The sequence below is a fragment of the Chrysemys picta genome, chromosome 1 (assembly GCF_011386835.1).
Source record: "Chrysemys picta bellii isolate R12L10 chromosome 1, ASM1138683v2, whole genome shotgun sequence".
NCBI classification, from domain to species: Eukaryota; Metazoa; Chordata; order Testudines; family Emydidae; genus Chrysemys; species Chrysemys picta.
This window is the reverse complement of record NC_088791.1, coordinates 48604445-48627538: the sequence shown is the minus strand read 5'-3', so window position 1 is coordinate 48627538 and position 23094 is coordinate 48604445. Positions and strand designations below refer to the sequence as shown.

At 42.4% G+C, this 23094-nt stretch overlaps 1 protein-coding gene across 3 annotated transcripts in view; it reads right to left on the bottom strand.

The window, feature by feature from the left end:
* The window catches only part of TFEC (transcription factor EC), a 206880-nt gene that overhangs the window by 121999 nt on the left and 61787 nt on the right, over window positions 1-23094 (bottom strand). The window contains exon 1 of one of the 3 annotated variants that reach the window (XM_065566678.1): window positions 17684-17865. The exons of the other annotated variants lie outside the window; for them this stretch is intronic. Within the exon in view, the coding sequence (XP_065422750.1) occupies window positions 17684-17713 (30 nt within the window). The 5' untranslated portion in view covers window positions 17714-17865. Of the gene's footprint in view, window positions 1-17683; window positions 17866-23094 lie in introns of those variants that run through there. 3 annotated transcript variants of the gene reach the window in all.

Here is a 23094-nt window from a genome sequence, read left to right as displayed (position 1 = left end):
ATTTGTAAAATGGGAAACACCTCATACAGAGGTGTTGTGAGTAGAGCTGCACAGGCAGGTTTTTGTTTTAGGGGCTGAACCGAAAAATAAAAATAAATCAGATTCAAATCAAAACCAATTTTAAAAAAAATCATCAAATTGAAAAAACTTGAAAAACATTCCATTTTGAATTCACCAAAACTTTTCATTTGATTCAAAACAATTTTTTTCCAACTTTTTCATTTCAGTTTAGCTGGTTATGAATGTTTTTTCATCCTTCTTTGTGTTTTGTTTTGTTTTTTATTTGGCCAAATTTGAAAACAAAATGCCATTTCAAAATGAAAAGCTGAAATGAAACATTTTGACATTTTCAAAATGAAACATTTAAAATGAAAAAGTCAAAGTGAAATGTTTAGTCTTTTTTCTAATGTTTCTTATTTTATTTCAGCCAAAACTATTTATTCAATTTGACCTGAATTTGTGAATAGTTTTGGTACCACAAAAGTACATTTTTTGGTGAAAGCAAACCATTATTTTTACTGAAACAAATTCACTTAGCTCTTGTTGTGAGGCCAAATGCATTAAAGCTTTTATGATACTTGGATGTTATGGTAAGAGGGATTGTAAAAGTACTTAAGGTAGGTATTTAGATAGGTAGAGAAGGACCCCAGGACCCAATCCTGGGTAAAAGGTTTGAGCAGAACTTTTTAAAATCTTACTCTTTGTTAATAAAGCCAAATCCCTGGAATAGAGGTAATTTGGACTCTGCACAGCGTATAGACTGCATTTGTGGAGCAGGCTGGGAAAGATGCAGGCTCAAAAGATCCATATAAACCACATTACAAATGTTAGTTTCGTTTTAGCCACCTTTAACTTGCACTTGGTCCTGCAGTTCTTTTCCATGCAGAACTCCCATTTGTTTCACTAGGAGTTTACTGTTTGAAGACCAGGTTCAAGAAGTTTGTTTCCCTATACATTTAGATAGTACAGCCTATATAGGACAGTCTATTCAGACTGTTGTTTGTAAGTTCAAGTCCTTTGGCACATAGTTCTGACCTGCCTTTCACAACAATGGACGTTATAATATATGGAGAGAATGGTCAAATATTTTTTACTAAAATATGGGCTCTGTAATCCTTTGACACACACACACACACACACACATATATATATATATATATACACACACATACACATTCCAGTAGCATCAATGGGAGCTACAGGCTAATATTCATCCAAACACACTCTGGTTCCAGTTCCATTATCCTTGATCAGGAAAATCTCCCATTGGCTTTAGGAGCCCAGTAGGCCATGAGTCATTAGACTCTTTGATTTTGTAAAAATTGGTCCATTAGGGACAAATTAATGTACTGTAAATGTCAAAGGACTCAGACCTGTACAAGCCATTGTGCTATGTTTGAGACACAAATGGAACTATAATGTAGAAAGCTTAGTGATCTGGTCAATTTCCCCAATAAACTAATGAGAGTTGTGCCTCCAGGAGAGAATAAACTTCATAGTGACTACTCTTATTTTATTAATTATTTAGACTTTGCCCTGAAATCACAGTGTTCGAGGGAAGGGTGGTTAGGATCAAGTGTCCCAATTTGGAACCATTTTTATTCCACTGCTAGTTATACCAAATGACTAACCTAGACTATAAAGTCTACAATGCATGAACTTGTCTGTCCCTATGTCCCATGAGATGCTTAACGTCACTTTTAGGAGATACAAATTAATAATAATAATGATGATTTTTTTTCTTTTCTTATATATCAGTGTACACAGGGGCTGTTTGACTTGCATGTATTATTTCCATCTTCATTCTCTTTCTTTATTTCTCTATGTGCCCTATTTGTTCTGCATCTGTCATTTTTATTCTACATTTTTCACGCTGCTCTTTCTTCTCTTTGCTCTCCATTCTGTACATTGATCTAATTTGCTTCTTTCTTCCAACTCTCAGCCTTACTCCCTATCAATTTTCTCCCTATCAGCAAGTGGTTTTGCTGGCAACCATAATATTACGGGGACATCTCATTCAGAAGATTTTTTTTTTAATTAAAATGATACCAGAATGATTCCTCTCTGGAGGAACACATCCAGTCTGATTTCAAATGTTCAACCGTAGGAACTGGGGGATGTAACACTCTAGGCAGGATTCTGGCTTATGAATCTAAGGTCTTGTAACCACATAAATGTCCCTAACTATGAAAAATTAGGATAAGGGAGGAAGGGAATACATATAGGCAGAAACATCTCTTAATTGATAAGTTTCCCAAATGTTCTTTAATTGAAGGTGATATTTACTTCCAAAGCCACTAAGTCTTTCTTGCCTTCAGTGGTCCTATGCAAATACTGAGCAAATTGAACATCCTTGGGTTTCAGCAACATGAATTTGCTCAAGTATAAGCATCGGATATCAGAATACAGTTCCTTGTCTTTGTTTTCAATATCACAATCAAGTAGTCTACATTACACACTTATAACGGAATATATTCTGCTTTAAAAATCACAGCCATTTAAAAACTACTAAAGTCCAAAACAACATCCCACATGGTCACATTTTTCCTGTTATCTCAAAAAGGCCAAACTGAATATCTGAAACAAAATAGCTCCTGGGCTGGAATCTTGTATGCCAAGTATTAGCCTCGAGCAAATTTTTACAGCAGGGATACTTAACCTGTAGGTAGAGCTTCATAATGGGAATACTGCCAGACCCTTGACTATAACCAATTCTACTGGGCACCAATATAATATTTAATTTACACTTCTTACAAAGCTAGCAATTCTTTGTTAATCTCACTGCCTAAGTGAAAATCTCATCCCAATTCACTGCCCTCGTGAACTCATCAATGGTCTTTTAACCACTGCTGTGATTTTCAAGTGGAAATAATAAAATGGCAAGAGTTAAATATTAATATTTAGTTCTTGCATTGTGCCTTTCTTTGATACCAATTACAACTTGAACTTCACCTAACTGAAAAAGATTGCAGACTTCACTCAATTAGCAGTAATAGGATTAAAACATAGCTTTGGAATTGAAGATTTAAATAGAAAAAAAAAACCCTGGCAAATACTCACTGCATGTACCAAATTAATCTCAAAATAAATATGCAGTCTTGGGTAAAATAAGTGGAATGTTGAATGTTTGGGGGGGGGGAAGCTTTCTTTTTGACAACTGCTGCAATTTACAATTTGTGGATTATGATTAATTTAGAATAGTATTTTTCTCCATTTGGCCTAAGCACTCTTGAAATAGATATTGCCAGTCAAAGGTTTCCTCACATGCAACTAGGATGCAACTTGTTATGCTGAAATAGTGTCCAGTTTTGCACATCACATTTTTATTTATTAAAAGGATTTTCTATGGTGCTTGTCTCTGTGAGATCGGAGCATCACACAGACATACATTAATTTATTCTAACACCCCCCCCCCCATTTTACAAGTGAGGTGCAGAAATTAAAGCTGTGTATCTATCTGCACTAGAGAATTGAAACACTGGTATTTGAGCCACTGGACAGCACTGATGTGAGTACCATCAGTGCTGCATGTGTCCATATTACCCATGCAGTTTTGGCTGCATGTTTACTCTGCATCCACACTTGCTGTGTACTACACAACTGCAGTTTCAATGTCCTCTGTATACCTACTGCACAGTTCCCTGAATCAGGGGGTTGAGGGAGATTTTTGAAGGGCTTTGGGGAGGCTCTTGGAATTGTGGCAGACGATATCAATTTGCCATAACTCACTGGGGAGCTCCCATCATTGTCTGCCCCTAAGTACCAGTACCATTTCTTGTCCTTGTCTCAAAACAGAGGCCAAGATACATAGTCTGTGTTCATTCCTTGCTCAGCAAGAAAGGTTTTGCGTGTAACTTCAGTAAAGCAGTCATAAGAAGGCAAGTCATCTGCAGCAAGGTAGTACAAGTAATACGTGTAGAGATGAGGAACAGAGACCAGCAGCTAATGGCATTCTGGTTGTAATGGCCATGTGCCCCCAGGCCTAGAATAGCTGACTCCATGCAGTATGGTATAAATGGTGGAGTGCTGTTTTTTGGTCCAGAGAACCACAGTGACAGATGAAGCAAGTTGTTCTAGACATCTGGAATGAGTAGCAATGGCTCTATAACTCCAGAATCTGGAAAGATTTTTTTTTTGTAGCTCATTGGCCCCAACCTAGTCATGTCAGACCAACCATGAATGAGAGTTCTACTCGCTATAGAATAGTAAGTGGCAATTTCCCGAGGGAAGCTGATTAACCTGGCTGGTTACTGGCCATTCGGGGAGTGGTTTGGGGTTAGGAACTTCATAGTGGGTGATGTTGTCAGGAAAGTGGACAAGTCAATACATAGCATGGCCAATGTGCCAGAGATCAATGAGGCTTTTGAACAAGCATGATAGCTTCTGCTTGGGCAGTAGAGACAATAGGAGGGATGAATACTGGAAGCAAGTGGAGGCTAAAGAAGGAGAAACTTCGTAGGGCAAAGGCAAAGAGATATTTGAGAATACATCTACCTTTTTACAAATACTAATGGCAGCGTTCATGAGGACCAGGAAAATTCCCTCTCCAGCCCCTATAAAAGGCTGCATACCTGTTGCAGAAAATCAGTTTGTCCACCAATTTCTTTTCCCCCTGAACCAGCTTGGCTACAGCCTACACTGTCCTATCTGGCTCTTGAGTCCCACAGATAAATCATGAGATCATGGCAACGTTTCAGTTATATTCCAATGTGACTTCAAGTACTTCTGGAGAATATCTGGCATTTATATTCTTCTCCTCATCCTTCTTGCCCCTCACAACTGCATTTGCAAGTCACCTCAAGCTGAGTAGAAAGGTGAATTGCAAAGATTTGGTCTTTTTTTTGGGGGGGGGGGTCAAGAAAGATCTTTTTTCTGGCCTGACCTATCACTACTGTCCAAGGCTTTGTTATTGTTGACCCTAAAGTCCTTTGATCTCTGCCAGAAGATAGTAGTTATGCAGCACTATTTGTACAGAAACGTGACTCTGTGCCGTGAAGATCAGAAAGTAAACTAGACAGGCAACTTATGTGATTGGATGCATTGAAGAGGGAGAATGTTTGCATCTTTCAGGCTATTACATTATGCTCAGCCCATCACTGGACTGGCAGAGATCACCAGAACAGAGGAGGACATGATTGTTAGCATTGCTCAAAGCAAGCCTAAACTAAACAATGGTGTGAATACCTGTGCAGCACTGGAAATAATTGTATTTTGGGGGTATGAGATTTGTTACTGGCTGGTAGGGAGAGCAAACAGTAGTTAGCATATCAGATTTCTCCAGTGTAGACAAGGTCTAAGTAATTTGTTAATTGTGTGGACAAAGTATCTAGGGCACCATCAGGAACAGAAGCCCGATTTCCCAAGTTCTACTCCAGTGACTTAATTAGAAGAACTTCATTTCAAATTTCTACCTTTCAAGGGACAGAGTTTCAACCACCCACCAAAATTCTAGTCTCAAACCACTGCATGTGGTCTCACACCACTGACCAGTGCATGAAAACTTCAAGATACAAAAGTTTATCTGGATAACTTTCTAGCTGACAGATCCCAACAGGAAAAAGCAAAAAAAAAAAAAAAAAAAAAAAAAATCAGACATTTAGAGATGATTGTCATTCTTTATAAAGATTAAGGGACTTGCAGCTCTTAAAAACTGCATTCCTGTATTAATCCAAAGGCCAGCCAGTGTACAAGCAGCCACAGTGCAGGCTGCCAGACACTGCTTTGCTTGTGATCTGAGGCTTGACATGAAGGGACCACCTTCTCAATGGGAGAGAGTTAATTCTTCATATTGGATCATTCTTGGGCCCCTAATAATGCTCTATTTTATGGCAAATATATAAAATTTAATTTGAAAAGAATAATGTTTACACATGATTTGCAGCCTGAAAAGAGCATAACAAGAGATGATGAGTTCTTACATTCATGTTTGCACCAGTTGGAGTGGGTAGTTGTAATCTGTGCATTTTGGGATAGGGCTTAATTATGGTTTCAAGTTTACGGATATTTTAGAAAAGAAGAAAGCTCTTATAAGAAGAGGAGTCGGTCAAACTGTTAGAGGAACTTCATGTTTGATTTGTTAAAGGAGCCCTAGGTAAACTGCTGAGCTAACAAGGTGAAGCTCAGAATAATGTACGAGGACAAAATGGATTTTTTAATTTTAATATATTCAAGCAGGAGAAAATAAATAATCCTGATTCTTCTAAGGAGGTGGGCAACCATAAACACATCCAGTAATTTCAATGTTTTCTGGAAAAGTCAGAGTTGGTTTGCAGTCATCTGAAGAAGACCAACCACTGTTAATATGATTACTTTCACCTCCCCACCCCACTATGCCTAAATCTAGCCTGAGAGCTCAGTCTCTCGCTTTCATGAGCAGTATAAAATTCTGCCACAAAATTTAAATAAAAAAAAACCAATTATTCATTGGATCCTAATAACCAATAGTTTATTTCCCTACATTTGATTTTTTATTCAGTGATAGTTCTGGCATCCAAAGTGGCAACTAATTGCACTGACAATGAAATGGGATCACCACAGCACAGCCTTTATGCATTTGTCCTAATAAATGTCAGTTGAAGCTCAACCACTCACTTCACTAGATGCTAATTTAGGCTGAATACCACCAGCTTTCTAGAGAGAGATATTTTGCTTTAAATAAAATTAATCTCACAAGTGAAGTGTAACTTTCTTTTCTTTATAATAGCGGCCTTTGGTTATCCATTAAATCTGAATTACAGGTTTAACAAACACTTGCATAAGAATCATTAATAATATCCTTCAAAATTTGATATAATTACTAATTCAATGAATGCTACTTAATAGCTTGGAAGTCAGGTCTCTTCAAAAATTCAGTTACTATAGCTTTTGCCACAGAGCAGCAGTACTGTAATTGCAAAGCTCTTTTTCACTATGCTCCTTCAACTTAACTTTCTCCGTACAAGTCCAAAACTTGAGCTGGTATTTTTCAGATATATCACTAGTGCAGTTTGGTTGGTGCCCTAGTCCATCACACCAAATGCCTGCTGTTGGTACTCTTCTGATCTGCAACTTCACGGGCCTGATTTACCCTCATCGTCATAGACAGGTGGAAATTGCACCTCCCTGCAGTGGCGACTCCGGGCACCAGTGCAGCAAGTGCATGTCTGGGGCTGCAAGCCGCAGGGGACGGCGTGCTGGTTGCCGTGAGGGCAGCAGTCAGGCAGCCTTCGGCGGCATGCCTGCGGGAGGTCCACTGGTCCCGCAGCTTCGGCGGCGGGAATGCCGAAGGCGTGGGACCAGCAGTTCACCCACAGAAACACCGCTGAATCCGCGTGACCAGCGGACCGCCCGCAGGCGTGCTGCCGATGGCCACCTTACTGCCGTGCTTGGGGCAGCAAAAAGCATAGAGCCGCCCCTGCCTCCCTGCACCAGTAAAACTGCTGTAACTCAGGAGACGGATTCATGACCAGGAAGGGCAGACAGTGTTTACACCATCACTCTCTACTTTCACTATGGGAGGACAGCTTTAAACTATTTTGCAGTGTCGTTGTAGTCATATTGGTCCCAGAAATTAGTGAGAGAGGTGGGTGAGGTAATATAATTTATTGGACCAACTTCTGTTGGTGAGAGAGACAAGTTTTCAAGCTACACAGAGCTGCTCTTCAAATCTATTACCTCACCCAGCTTGTCTAGCTTTAAATATGGCTGTCCTGGATGATTCCATCTGTTGGACCCCTGGCCATACTCCTTTTGGGCTAGCACCACCCATTTGTGGTGTATACCAGTCAGCTCCAGGACTCTCAGCGGAGAAGGTTTGTGGTGCGCTCTTGGTGGACTTCCCACCCGCCACTAGAGACTCTGAACAGGGGATAGGCTGGTGGAAGGCAGCATATCCTGTGGCTGGATCAAATCTTTTCCTTTCCTGCTCAGCTCTTTCTTCTAAACTGTACGTCACCTTTTATACAAAGAATCACAAAGTGCTTTACAATCCAAACAGGTGCCAGTTTTACATCCTTAGAGAAGTATTCCATAAGAGAGAAATGACTGTAAATTTTGAACAGACATGATCCAGCATTAATGCCTTCTTCATCTGATGAAGGTGAAGATCATGCTGAACTCTCCTTTTCAGTAGCAGAAATATCAGAGGACAGAAAAGAGCTAGATTTGGTGATCTCCATGTTATGGGAATTATTGCCCAGAAGTGGGTCAACAGGTATCAGGAGCTATGTGCAGAAATAGACATCACAAAAATAAAAAGGTCCAAAGAATGGCATCAAAAATGATGAGGCATATGGTGTGACCAGAGGATTTCACATGAGGAGGAGTTAAAAAGACTAGGCCTATGTAGTTTGGAGAAAGAAGAGACATAACAAAGGTATTCAGATTAATGAATGAGATAGAGCAGATGAGGCAGGAACTATTATTTGTCCTCTCCCATAATGTAAGCATCAGTGCTCTCCTTGAACCTGAAAGGTAACTAATTTAAAATGAATATCATACAAAAATAGATGTGAACACAATAGATCATTAACTTGTGGGAATCATGGCCACCGGATATTATTTCAGCAAATAGCCTGGCAAGATTTTAAAAAGAATGTAACCACAGTTACACCAGCCTGGATAACTTCATATCATATGGGTTATTAAACTGATCATCAGCTGGAATCAGGAAGAATTGGGCCTTCTGTCCTCCCTCAAAGCAACTGACACTGGGCACCTGTCAAAAACAGAATATTGGACTAGGTGGATCATTCGTCTGTTCCATTATAGATAACCCTTTGCTCCTGTGTGTTGTTACTGTAGCTATGCTGTCACAAAGGAGGCATTGCCTTCAGCACAGCTATAACATGTTATGCAGACTCATCTATAACTGTCTTGTGCTTGGATCTGACAAACTTTTGAGTAGGATGCACCGTCCAGACAGCAAGGTATTTAGGCTATATCTGTCTATCTATATGGGGGAATCAAAGCAGCTGTTCTATTAGCTTCTGCATCTATAGTAAGGTATGGAGACGTGTCAACAATGAGGTGGCTATGATTAATTATAAAAGATACATTCTCATATAGCACAGACTCCCAAGTGTTTGGCCCAGTATAGTGAGAGTGGGATTTTGTGTGAAGTACATCATCCAAAATGAAGAAAAATATACCACACTGCCTGTGGAATTGATTTGATGGGACATGCACTCATCCCACTGACAGCAAGCCTGAGTGCCCCTGCATTCATGCAGCACCAATTAGGTGCACATGCAGAGCATGCTTTACCTGAAGAAGGGGAGCTTCAAAAGGTGAAGCTGGCCACAAAGCAGGGAGAAGTTTGCTCAAGAGGAGAGGCTGCTAGGGAGCCCACTAACCAGGGCAGCCCAGCCTCCCCTTTGCCCCTCCCCCTCACTTAGGACAGACAGACACTGCAGCCCTGAATGGGGCTGCTCTGGACATCTGCTTTCCCTCAGTGCCCTGTAGCTGGACCTGAGGTCCAGTACTACAGACTGGAGGTAATTAGACTCTGAGAAGACAGTGGTAGTGAGCACAACTCCAGTGGGGAACAGTGAGCTTGCCCAGGATTGGGGTTCCAGAGGGTAACCAGGGACAAAGGACTTAAAGAAATGACAGCAGAGCCCGGGCTGAGAGCTGGCCGACTACAACTGACTACAATTCTTGAGTATCTGAAGTTTTGATTTCATTTTTTTTTCATGCATACCTTCAAGAATCCTGGAAAACCCTGAGCTGGTGCATTTTCTCTATTTAGATTGTAGTTTCTTTGGGGCAAGGAGTCTCTTACTCTGATTCTATAGTGTTTAGCAAACATGGGGCCCAATGTCACTTAGGACCTCTAGGCAGTACTAGATTACAAATAGAAATCATAGAAATGTAGGACTAGAAGGGATCTCGATAAGCCATCTAGTCCAGTGCTCTGCACTGAGGCAGGACTAAGTATTATCCAGACCATCCTTGACAGATACCTATCTAATCTGTTCTTAAAAACCTCCAATGACAGCAATTCCACAACCTCCCTTGGTAATTAGTTCCCATGTTTAATTACATTAGTAAAAACTTCCTAACTGTAAGGGTCTTATCTGAATTTCCCTTAATGTAATTTAAGCCCACTACGTCTTATCCTGTCCTCAGTAGTTAAGGAGAACAGTTTATCACCCTTCTCTTTATAAGTGCAACCTTTTACATACTTGAAGACTTATGTCTCCCCACAGTCTTCTCTTCTCCAGACTAAACAAACCCAGTTTTTTCAATCTAACCTCATATGTAGGGCTCCGGGTCTGTCACAGAGGTCGTGGAAGTCATGGATTCTGTGACTTTCCATGACCTCCATGAAGGGTTTATTGAGCGATTGAACACAGCATAGGAAACTCTCAGGACGCTTAGGTCTGGCCTCTCCCAGCACCGCATACCCCCAGAGGCCTTATCAGAGCTGAGTAGAATGGAAGAATTACTTCTTCTGTCCTGCTTACAACACTCCTGCTAATACATCCAGAATGATGTTTGCTTTTTTTGCAACAGTTTTACACTGTTGATTTATATTTAAATTGTGATCCACTATAACCCCCAGATCCTTCTCTGCAATACTCCTTCCTAGGCAGTCATTTCTCATTTTGTATTTGTGCAATTGATTATTCATTCCTAAGTGGAGTACGTTGCATTTGTCCTTATTGAATTTCATCCTATTTATTTCAGACCATTTCTCCAGTTTGCCAAGATCATTTTGAATTCTAATGCTGTCCTCTAAAGTGCTTGCAACTCCTCCCAGCTTCGTACCATTCATAAACTTTATAAGTGTACTCTCTATGCCACTGTCCAAATCACTTATGAAGACATTGAATATAACTGGACACAGGACAAATCACTGCAGGACCCCACTGGATATGCCCTTTTAGCTTCACTGTGAGCCATTGATGTAAGGGACCAGGGCGTAGGCGGTCTGGCCTAGCATTCACAACTGATCTAAGGTCCACACATCAGGGACAGTAGTCAGTTAGCATGGGTTGGAGGAATTGCTAGAGCCAAGTTCAATAAGCAAGAGTCGGGATCAAAGTCAGGCTGGGGTCAGAGACTGGAAATCAGGAGACGAGATGAGGTCGGCAGGGTTAAGTAAGACACTTACTGTCACTCTGGGTCCTTTGGGCAGTAATTCCTGAGGCGCCTACTCTCCACAGTGCTCCCTGGCTGTGACCCTGCATGGCCTCCTGGTGGCACTGTGGAAACATCAGCCATCCCAGGCTCTAATCCATGGATCCTTACAAATGGTAACTATTCTCTGTGTACAGTTGTCCAACCAGCTGTGCACCCACCGTATAGTAGGTTAATCCAGGCTATGTTTCCCTAGTTTGTTTATGAGAAGGTCATGTGAGACAGTATCAAAAATCTTTCTACTGTCAAAGTACATCACATCTAATGCTTCCCTTCCTATCCACCAGGCTTGTTACCCTGTCAAAGAAAGCTATTAGGTTGATTTGACGTGATTTATTCTTGACAAATCCATGTTGACTTTTACTGGTTATCATCTAGGTGCTTATAAATTAATGTTTTGATTATTTGCTCCATTATCTTACTGGGTACCAAAGTTAAGCTAGGTTGTCCTCATTGCCCTTTTTATAGATAGGTGCTATATTTTCCTTTTTACAATCTTCCGGGATCTTTCCTGTCCTCCATGAGTCCTCAAAGATAATCGCTAATGACTCAGAGATCTTCAGCCAGTTACTTAAGTATTCTAGGATGTATTTAGTCAGGCCCTGCCAACTTGAAGACATCAAACTTGTCTAAGTAATTCATAACTTGTTCTTCCCTATTTTAGCATCAGATCCTACCCTATTTACACTGATGTTCACCATGTTAGTTGTCTGATCACTGTTAACCTTTTTGGTGAAAACTGAAACAAAGGCATTTAACACTTCGGCCATTGCTCTGTTTTCTGTTATTGTCTTTCCCTCTTTATTGAGTAATGGGCCTACCGTGTTCTTGGTCTTCCTCTTGCTTCTAATGTATCTGTAGAATGTTTTCTTGTTACCCTTTATGTCTCTAGCTAGTTTGATCTCGTTTTGTGCCTTGGCCTTTCTAATTTTGTCCCTACATGCTTATGTTTGTTCTTTTTACATTCATCCTTTGTAATCTGACCTAGTTTCCAATTTTTGTATGACTCTTTTTTTGACTTGTAGGTCACTGAAGATCTTCTGGTTAAGCCAGCATGGTCTCTTACAATACTTCCTATCTTTCCTACACACTGGGATAGTTTGCTCTTGTGCCCTTAATGTCTCTTTAAAAAACTACCAAGTCTCCTGAACTCTTTTTTCCCCTTAGACTTGCTTCCCAAAGGATCCTACCTACCAATTCTCTGAGGTTGCTAAAGTCTGCCTTCTCAAAGCTCATTGTCTTTATTCTGATGTTTTCTCTCCTAACAGTCCTTAGAACCATGTGAACTCTTATTTCACACAAGCTGCCTTCCACCTTCAAATTCCCAGTCAGTTCCCCCCTATTTGTCAAAATCAAATCTAGAATAGTCTTTCCCCTAGTTGCTTTCTCCACTTGCTGCAATAAATATTTGTCTCCAAGAACTTACTGGATAATCTGTGCTCTGTTGTATTATTTTCCCAACAGATGTCTGGGTAGCTGAACTCTCTCATCACAAACAATTCCTGTGTTTTGGATCATTTTTCTAGTTGTTTAAAAAAAGCCACATCCACCTCTTCTTCCTCATTAGGTGGTTTATAGTAGACCCCTACCGTGACATCACCCTTGTTCATTTATTTTTTCTTTACCCAGAGACTTTCAACAGGTCTGCCTCCCTCTTCTATATCAACCTCAGTGCAAGTGTATACATCAGGGGTAGGCAACCTATGGCACGCGTGCCAAAGGCAGCACGTGAGCTGATTTTCAGTGGCACTCACACTGCCCGGGTCCTTGCCACCGGTCTGGGGGGGCTCTGCATTTTAATTTAATTTTAAATGAAGCTTCTTAAACATTTTAAAAACCTTATTTACTTTATATACAACAATAGTTTAGTTATATATTATAGACTTATAGAAAGAGATCTTCTAAAAATGTTAAAATATATTACTGGCACTCAAAACCTTAAATTAGAGTGAATAAATGAAGACTCAGCACACCACTTCTGAAAGGTTGCTGACCCCTGGTACACATCATTGATATACAAGGCAACACCTCTTCCCTTTTTTCCCTGCCTGTTCTTCCTGAACAAGCTGCACCCTTCTATACCAATATTCCAGTCATGTGAATTACCCCACCAAGACCTGTGATGACAACTATGCCATAGTTGTGATCATTTACTAATATTTCTAATTCTAATTCTTCCTGTTTATTCTCCACATATTAATATACAAACATCTAAGATGTTCATTTGATTTCCCCTCTGCATTCCCTCTTGTCTCTCCTTTGTCCCTGCTATGATTAAGTGCCTATACACAAATGCAAGAAGCCTGGGAAACAAGCAGGGAGAACTGGAAGTCCTGGCACAGTCAGGGAACTATGATGCGATTGGAATAACAGAGACGTGGTGGGATAACTCACATGACTGGAGTACTGTCATGGATGGATATAAACTGTTCAGGAAGGACAGGCAGGGCAGAAAAGGTGGGGGAGTTGTGTTGTATGTAAGAGAGGAGTATGACTGCTCAGAGCTCCTGGATAAACCTGAGCGTCTCTGGATAAAGTTGAGAAGTGTGAGCAACAAGGGTGATGTCATGGTTGGAGTCTGCTATAGACCACCAGACCAGGGGGATGAGGTGGACGAGGCTTTCTTCTGGCAACTAGCAGAAGTTGCTAGATCGCAGGCCCTGGTTCTCATGGGAGACTTTAATCACCCTGATATCTGCTGGGAGAGCAATACAGCGATGCACAGACAATCCAGGAAGTTTTTGGAAAGTGTAGGGGACAATTTCCTGGTGCAAGTGCTGGAGGAACCAACTAGGGGCAGAGCTTTTCTTGACCTGCTGCTCACAAACAGGGAAGAATTAGTAGGGGAAGCAAAAGTGGATGGGAACCTGGGAGGCAGTGACCATGAGATGGTCGAGTTCAGGATTCTGACACAAGGAAGAAAGGAGAGCAGCAGAATATGGACCTGGACTTCAGAAAAGCAGACTTTGACTTCCTCAGGGAACATATGGGCAGGATCCCCTGGGAGAATAACATGAAGGGCAAAGGGGTCCAGGAGAGCTGGCTGTATTTTAAAGAATCCTTATTGTGGTTGCAGGAACAAACCATCCCAATGTGTAGAAAGAATAGTAAATATGGCAGGCGACCAGCTTGGCTAAACAGTGAAATCCTTGCTGATCTTAAACGCAAAAAAGGAGCTTACAGGAAGTGGAAGATTGGACAAATGACCAGGGAGGAGTATAAAAATATTGCTCAGGCATGCAGGAGTGAAATCAGGAAGGCCAAATCACACTTGGAGTTGCAGCTAGCAAGAGATGTTAAGAGTAACAAGAAGGGTTTCTTCAGGTATGTTAGCAACAAGAAGAAAGTCAAGGAAAGTGTGGGCCCCTTACTGAATGAGGGAGGCAACCTAATGACTGAAAATGTGGAAAGAGCTAATGTACTCAATGCTTTTTTTTGCCTCCGTCTTCACGAACAAGGTCAGCTCCCAGACTGCTGCACTGGGCAGCACAATATGGGGAGAAGGTGACCAGCCCTCTGTGGAGAAAGAAGTGGTTCGGGACTATTTAGAAAAACTGGATGTGCACAAGTCCATGGGGCCGGATGCGCTGCATCCGAGGGTGCTAAAGGAGTTGGCGGATGAGATTGCAGAGCCATTAGCCATTATTTTTGAAAACTCATGGCAATCGGGGGAGGTCCCAGATGACTGGAAAAAGGCTAATGTAGTGCCCATCTTTAAAAAAGGGAAGAAGGAGGATCTGGGGAACTACAGGCCAGTCAGCCTCACCTCAGTCCCTGGAAAAATCATGGAGCGGGTCCTCAAGGAATCAATTATGAAACACTTAGAGGAGAGGAAAGTGATCAGGAACAGTCAGCATGGATTCACCAAGGGAAAGTCGTGCCTGACTAACCAAATTGCCTTCTATGATGAGATAACTGGCTCTGTGGATGAGGGGAAAGCAGTGGATGTGTTATTCCTTGACTTTAGCAAAGCTTTTGATACAGTCTCCCACAGTATTCTTGCTGCCAAGTTAAAGAAATATGGGCTGGATGAATGGACTGTAAGGTGGATAGAAAGCTGGCTAGATCGTTGGGCTCAACGGGTAGTGATCAACGACTCCATGTCTAGTTGGCAGCCGGTTTCAAGCGGAGTGCACCAAGGGTCGGTCCTGGGGCCGGTTTTGTTTAATATCTTTATTAATGATCTGGAGGATGGTGTGGACTGCACCCTCAGCAAGTTTGCAGATGACACTAAACTAGGAGGCGTGGTAGATACACTAGAGGGTAGGGATAGGATACAAAGGGACCTAGTCAAATTAGAGGATTGGGCCAAAAAAAACCTGATGAGGTTCAACAAGGACAAGTGCAGAGTCCTGCACTTAGGACGGAAGAATCCCATGCACTGCTACAGACTAGGGACCGAATGGCTAGGTAGCAGTTCTGCAGAAAAGGACCTAGGGGTCACAGTGGACGAGAAGCTGGATATGAGTCAACAGTGTGCTCTTGTTGCCAAGAAGGCTAGCGGCATTTTGGGCTGTATAAGTAGGGGCATTGCCAGCAGATCAAGGAACGTAATCGTTCCCCTTTATTCGACATTGGTGAGGCCTCATCTGGAATACTGTGTCCAGTTTTGGGCCCCACACTACAAGAAGGATGTGGAAAAATTGGAAAGAGTCCAGCGGAGGGCAACAAAAATGATTAGGGGTCTGGAGCACATGACTTATGAGGAGAGGCTGAGGGAACTGGGATTGTTTAGTCTCCAGAAGAGAAGAATGAGGGGGGATTTGATAGCAGCCTTCAACTACCTGAAGGGGGGCTCCAAAGAGGATGGAGCTCAGCTGTTCTCAGTGGTGGCAGATGACAGAACAAGGAGCAATGGTCTCAAGTTGCAGTAGGGGAGGTCCAGGTTGGATATTAGGATACACTATTTCACTAGGAGGGTGGTGAAGCACTGGAATGCGTTACCTAGGAAGGTGGTGGAGTCTCCTTCCGTGGAGGTTTTTAAGGCCCGGCTTGACAAAGCCCTGGCTGGGATGATTTAGTTGGGAATTGGTCCTGCTTTGAGCAGGGGGTTGGACTACATGACCTCTTGAGGTCCCTTCCAACCCTGATATTCTATGATTCTATGATTCTATGATGGCCCATGTTCTGAGCCTTCACCCAGGCCTTCCTGTTTTGAACTCACCTGTGGGCTTTTGTCTTCTGCCCCCATCAAACCAACCTTACAGCCCACCTCCCTAGGTTAGCTAATTTGTATCTGAAGATACTCTTCCCTTTCTTGATAGGTAGACCCCATCTCTGCTCAGCAGGCATTCTTTTTGGAACAGCATCCCATGATCAAGGAAACCAAAGCCCTTCTAGTGATATCTTCTGCACAGCCAAGCATTCACCTGCAAGGATGTGTCTGGCTCTGCCTGGATCCCTGCCCTTGACTGGATGGATCAATGAGAACGCCACCTGTGCCCTCACCTTCTTCACCCTCACTCAGGGTCATACCTTGCAATATCATTAGAGCACACATGGATGAGCAGCATGGGGTAGTAGTCAGGGGGCCGGATGATCCTTGGCAAACCTTCCGTAATGATTCAGATATGGGTCCCTGGCAGGCAGCATACCCCAGGACGCCAGGTCAGGCCAGCAGATGGATGCATCCATCCGCCGTAGAAGGGAGTCACAAACCACCACAGCCCTTTGTTTCCTTTTGGGAGTGGTGGTCGTGATTCTCCCCTCTTGGGGGTACATGGCTTTTTCTCCTCCTCCATCTTTAGGGGAGACTCCTCATGATCCTTATTGCCAAGGTAGCATACAGACTATTTATCTCTATGGAGGGTGGACTAGGAGCAGGAGTGGAGCACTGCCTATTGCCAGAAGTAATCAGCAGCCAGCTTCCTCACTGTGAAGTAGCAGTTTCTTTCCATCCCCCCACTCCCGCTCCCAGTGGTGCTACTGCTTTCTATGATGGGGAAATGAAGGCTACAATCTCTGCAAATCCACACCAGGACCTGGGTAGAGGTATCCATGGTCAGATTCTCTGTAAGGACACAGATGCAGAAGCCAGGAGCAGTGTTGGCATTGATAATGCTGCCTTTCCAAACCATGATGATTTTATTCTCTCTTCTTCCTACAAACTTCCTCTCAAACTCCTGTTTGCTGGCCTGTTTGCTAGCTCCCCTTGATCGCTTAGCATCTTACTTTTAAGCTCTTCTCTCCTAGGTCAACCCTGCCGCCTTATCAACACACCAGCAGAAGGGGAGTCACAAGGATGATCAAGGGTCAAAGGATAGAAGGCTAGAGCCTTGCTAGTCCACACTCAGCTAGTGCACACTTGCTAGTGCACACTCAGCCTCTGGTAGGTGACCAGACAGCAAATGTGAAAAATCAGGATGGGGGTGAGGGGTAATAGGAGCCCATATAAGAAAAAGACCCAAAAATCAGGACTGTCCCTATAAAATTGGGACATCTGGTCACCCTAGCTTCTGGCCCTCATCCTACACAGTCCTCAAAAACACAGTCCCCAACAAATCACACTGTAAACTTTAAGCAACCCAAAAGAGAAAACAAACAGACAAACAAGCTCACTCACCCCAAGATTTAGTGCTTGCTCCTCCTTCATCGGGGGATCTCCCTCTCAGACTCCCGTTGCTAACTCACTAGCTAAATAGGTTACAAACACTTTGACACAAAAGGCGTCGCGATTGTTACTAAGATAAAATATTTTAAAAGGCTACAGTTCATGCTAAGTCATCATATTATATGCACTGATCTGTTTATGAACATGACTACTTTTGTAAAAGGAACTTGCTGATTTGATTGCATCACAAAAGACCGGGGCGGGGGAGAAGGGGATCCCACTGACTAAAACAGGAAGTAAGGGAGGGGAACGCATGGCTCTATCCATTTGCTGTTGTCAACTGCTATCTTAACAAAAGAAAAGATACTGGAGACTTCTTAAGTAATACTTAACTTGTGTATTATTAACAGGAAAACCACCCAAAACATTACTGACTGGTCAAAAAAACAAAACAAGCAAACTCTGGGGAGGATTTGCTACATGGTGTCATGATGCTAGACAGGGATTTGCAGCAAAAATGCCTATACAGCACAGTCCAAGAAAAAGAAAGCAGCCTCACAAGCAGGGGGGGAAATGCAGGCATGATTGTATGAAAAATCCCACTCAACTTCACAAAAACAAACCCGAAGTTGCTTATTTTACACTAGTTTGGCTAAGCTCACTATAGAATGACCCTCCCCCCCATACAACATTATGGGTAACTTTGCTTCCTACTCCAAAGTTCCTATTATCATATACATTTGTTTACACTTAGATGTATGATGTATAATTTTTCTGTTCTTATCACTCTGCCTTTAGATGCAGCTCAGGAATACAGTTTTCCCTGTATTCGAACTGACCACTTAGAGTTACACAACAACATAAAAATGGCCATACTGGGTCAGACAAATGGGCCATCTAGCCAAGTATCCTGTCTTCTGACAGTGGCCAAAGCCAGATGCTTCAAAGGGAATGGAACAGAAGAAAAATCACCAAGTGATCAATCCCCTGTCATCCAGTCTCAGCATCTAGCCATCAAAGGCTTAGGGACACCCAGATCACGGGATTGTATCCTTGACCACCTTGACTAATCGTCATTGATTGACCTATCTTCCATGAATGTATCTATTTTTTTTAACCCAGTTATACTTTTGGCCTTCACAACATCCTTTGGCAATGTACTCCACAAGTTGAATGTGCATTTTGTGAAGAAATACTTCCTTTTGTTTGTTTTAAACCTGCGTCTCTTGATCAGGGCTTTTATTAGAAGCAGGACACCCTCCAGTGCAGTGGTTCTCAAACTAGGGCCGCCACTTGTTCCAGGAAAGCCCCTGGTGGGCCGGGTCGGTTTGTTTACATGCCGCGTCCACAGGTTCAGCCGATTGCAGCTCCCACTGGCCGCGGTTCGCCGCTCCAGGCCAATGGGGGCTGCAGGAAGGGCAGCCAGCAAGTCCGTCAGCCCGCGTCGCTTCCTGCAGCCCCCATTGGCCTGGAGCGGCAAACTGCGGCCAGTGGGAGCTGCAATCGGCCGAACCTGCAGACGCGGCAGGTAAACAAACTGGCCCAGCCCGCCAGGGGCTTTCCCGGAACAAGCGGCGGCCCTAGTTTGAGAATCACTGCTCCAGTCTGACTGCATGTCTGGGAGCTTACTAAAGGTTGACTTACACTGCAATGCGTGCACGTATTTTTCTGGTTTACTCAGCCATTTCAACTGTTTCAACATATGTCCACAGCATGTATAAGGGTTAAATTAGTCTCCTCAGCAACTTTGCTTGCACTGAGTCTGACGCAATACCACATACAATGTAGTCTTTAATGAGCAATTCACACAGTTCTCCAAATTCACAAGTCATTGTACTGCCAGTTTTAAATCAGTCATGTATTGGTGTATACTTTCCCCATCTATTTGACTTCTGGGTGCCCTCCCATATGTGACATTTCTTCGTAGTGCACAGTATGCTTCCAACTTATTCTTTAAGATCTGTATTTTTTTTCTTTTATCTCCTGCTTCTTAAATGTTTTTGCTTCTTAAACTGCCACATAAAGAAGTAATACTGTTTGCAGCCATTCATCTTTGTTTGCACCACTCGCAATTCTGTACTGCTCAAATCTTTGCTTCCACTTTCTCCAGTTTTCTGCTGCATTTCCTTCAAACATGAACTTTCCTGGAGGCTTTAGTTTGTCCATTTTTTTTCCAGGTTTGTTATATTCTTCTTACTTTTTGTTTTGTTCTGGCATCATGTAATAGCTGTTGCCAACTTGCTATTCTGACATAAGAAAAAATACTGGAAACATTTTAAGTAACAGTAAATGCTTTACTTAACTTGTTGTTTGCTAAGAACTGTACGTAGATGTTGCTGGCATGCCTGCGAAGTATAAGCCACGTGCTTCTGCTGATAAGGCTCACTTGGATTCCTCCATCCAACACTATTGGTAACTTTAACAAAGTTCCTACTATCATTACACCAATCGTGATCACTTTATTGCAACTACCGTATGCCAATAAATATCAATATGTTTATATTTATGGACAATTCCATAGTGTATGATGAAGACTCACTAGTCAAATTACATAGATCTAGTAACCACCTCAAACACACCAAGAAATCTGTTATCTACAGCCAGGAACTCAGATACCACTGAATATGCTCCGAGGAGAAAGTCCAGGATATACACCTTAAACATACTCAAAACTGCCTTCACCAAACAAGGACACTCCACCAGAGAGGTAGATCGCATCATGAACAGGCCACCCAAATACCCTGAAAGAGCCTGCTTCAATACAGAAATAAAACTCCCTCTGACCTCTAGTTCTCACCTACTACCCACACACCTACCCACTACCCATACAAGGTATCATCAAACAACTACAACCCCTACTTGATGGGAGCCCATCCTGAAAGAAGTCTTTCCTGAACCCCCTCTTCTGGTCTTCTAACAACAACCTCTCTAAGCTCATCATCAGAAGCAAGCTCCCAGGACCAGGACACATCAACTCAAGTGGCACCAGACCCTGCCAGAACAACAGATGCAAAACCAGCAGACATATCTCCACTTCTACAATGATCAACACCCCCCCACACAACACATCTTTCAAGATCCAAGGATCATACACATGCCTATCACATGTGGTGTACCTCATCCAGTGCAGTAAATGCAACTATATGAAACCAAACAATCACTCGGCTCTTGAATGAACTCACACAGGAAAATGATAAAAGACAAAAACACTGTATTGCCTGTGGGTGAACACTTTTCACAAAGTGATCACTCTATATTCAATCTATCAGTCCTCATCCTGAAAAGAAACCTGCACAACACTTTCAAAAGATGAGCTTGGGAGCTTAAATTTATAACTTCACTAGACACTAAAAATCATGGACTGAATAGAGACACTGGATTTATGGCTTATTACAACAATCTATAACCCACTAACAACCCCGCAGTTGCCTTTCCCCTGTATGACTGGAAGGGTGTTAATGGGCCACTTCACTTTGTATGGTCCCTTGAAATACTACTAATGCTAGACAATCTGTTCCACCTTGTATTTAGCTGTGACACTTTGTGCCGTGCTCTATGCTTTATAAGAACATAAGAACGGCCATACTGGCATCAGACCAAAGGTCCATCTAGCCCAGTATCCTGTCTTCTGACAGTGGCCATGCCAAGTGCCCCAGAGGGAATGAACAGAACAGGCAATCATCAAGTGATCCCATCCCCCCGTTGCCCATTCCCAGCTTCTTACAAACAGAGGGGAGGGACACCATCCCTGCCCATCTTGACTGATAAGTTCATGGAGGATAGGTCCATCAATGTTATCTAGTTCTTTTTTTAACCCTGTTATAGACTTGGCCATCACAGCATCCTCTGGCAAGGTGTTCCACAGGTTGACTGTTCTGTGTACTTACAGAATTACTTTGATATAACTACTTGGCTCAGGGATGTGAAGCCAAGTAGTTATATCAAAGTAATTCTGTAAGTACACAGAACAGTCAACACACTTTCCTGAGTGACGTAGCTATACCAACCTAAGCGCTGGTATAGACAGCGCTATGTCGGTGGGGCAGCTTCTACCTCACCCACCTTGTCTCTCTAATCAAATTGCAGACATTTGTAGAATCAATGATTTAGAATATTTCAATCAATTGTTTTCACGTTATTTACTGTACAATTTCCCCCAACTCTTTTCTCCCGTCCTGTTTATTTCTTTCACTTTCTTTTCTTCCACTGGATTCCCTTCTTCAGTTTCTGCCCTCCCCTTCCATTTCCTCATATAGTCTGTTCTTCCATTTCCTCCTCCTCTTCCCATTCCTCCACACTTTTGTTTTACTCTGATTTTCTTGTGTTTTCTGTTTTATTTCCCTCTCTCCTCTGTTCCTCTCCCCCTTGTTCTCATTCTTTCCCTTTCTGTCCTTTTCCTCTTCTTCCCGACTTCTTTGTCCCTCTCCTCTTTCTCTATCTGCTTCTGAATGCCCGTCAATTGTCTCTCAGACTGACAGATAGCAAAAATTCCATGTGTTTCATTCAGTAACACTGGGAAAACCAGTATTGTTCTAGACTTCTTATTTGTAGAGTTCCACAGATGTGAAAGGCAGCATTATACAGATCAAGAGTCACCACTGGGAAGAGACTCTTATCACTCTGTTCTCTCTCACCCCCACTCTTCTAGTATGGTATATTAGCCACATAGATTCTCAGAAGAACGGTCAAATGCCAGTTCAGACAAGCTCAGACCTCAGACAAAAGAAGGTTACTCACCCACAAAAACACAAGAGTAAACAGAGTTTTGGGATGCACACTCTTGAAAGCAATTGCTGAGTCACTGATATCAACTTTATGCAGAAAGGAAAGCTTGGCAGAAAGTCAGTGTGACTCTCTCATCAAGGATGTAGAAGACAAAGCGGTTCTTCTGCAGTAGTCCAGGTTTGCTTGGGATATTAGGGCAGATTAGATTTCTTTGTGGAGGTGCCATGAGGGAGGCATACATGGAGTAGAGGGATTGATTAGTTGAAGAAAATAATCTTTGCGACAACTAGAAGATCACAAAAAGCAAGGCTTTGCTTATTGCAGTGAACTATGGTTGTTGTTATGTCTGACAGTCTTACCGGTCAGATGAGGGATTCCAAAATGTTCTGAAGAGTGCACAGAAGTTGGCAGAAGAACTTCACACTGAAGCTTTTTTCCCACCCATTCAAGAATACAAGAGTCACCAAAGAAGAAAACATTTTGATTACGAGGCACGGGATAATCCCATAAGAGACCCCAAACAACAATTCAAAGTTGAATTATTTAACCAGGTGCTAGATTGTGCAATACAGTCAGTTGAAGAACGTTTCATGCAGCTCTAGGAACACAGCAGTATATTTGGGATGTTGTATGATATTCCAAAACTCCTCACTATACCTGAAGAGGACCTACACCAGCAATGCAGGGCACTAGAGACA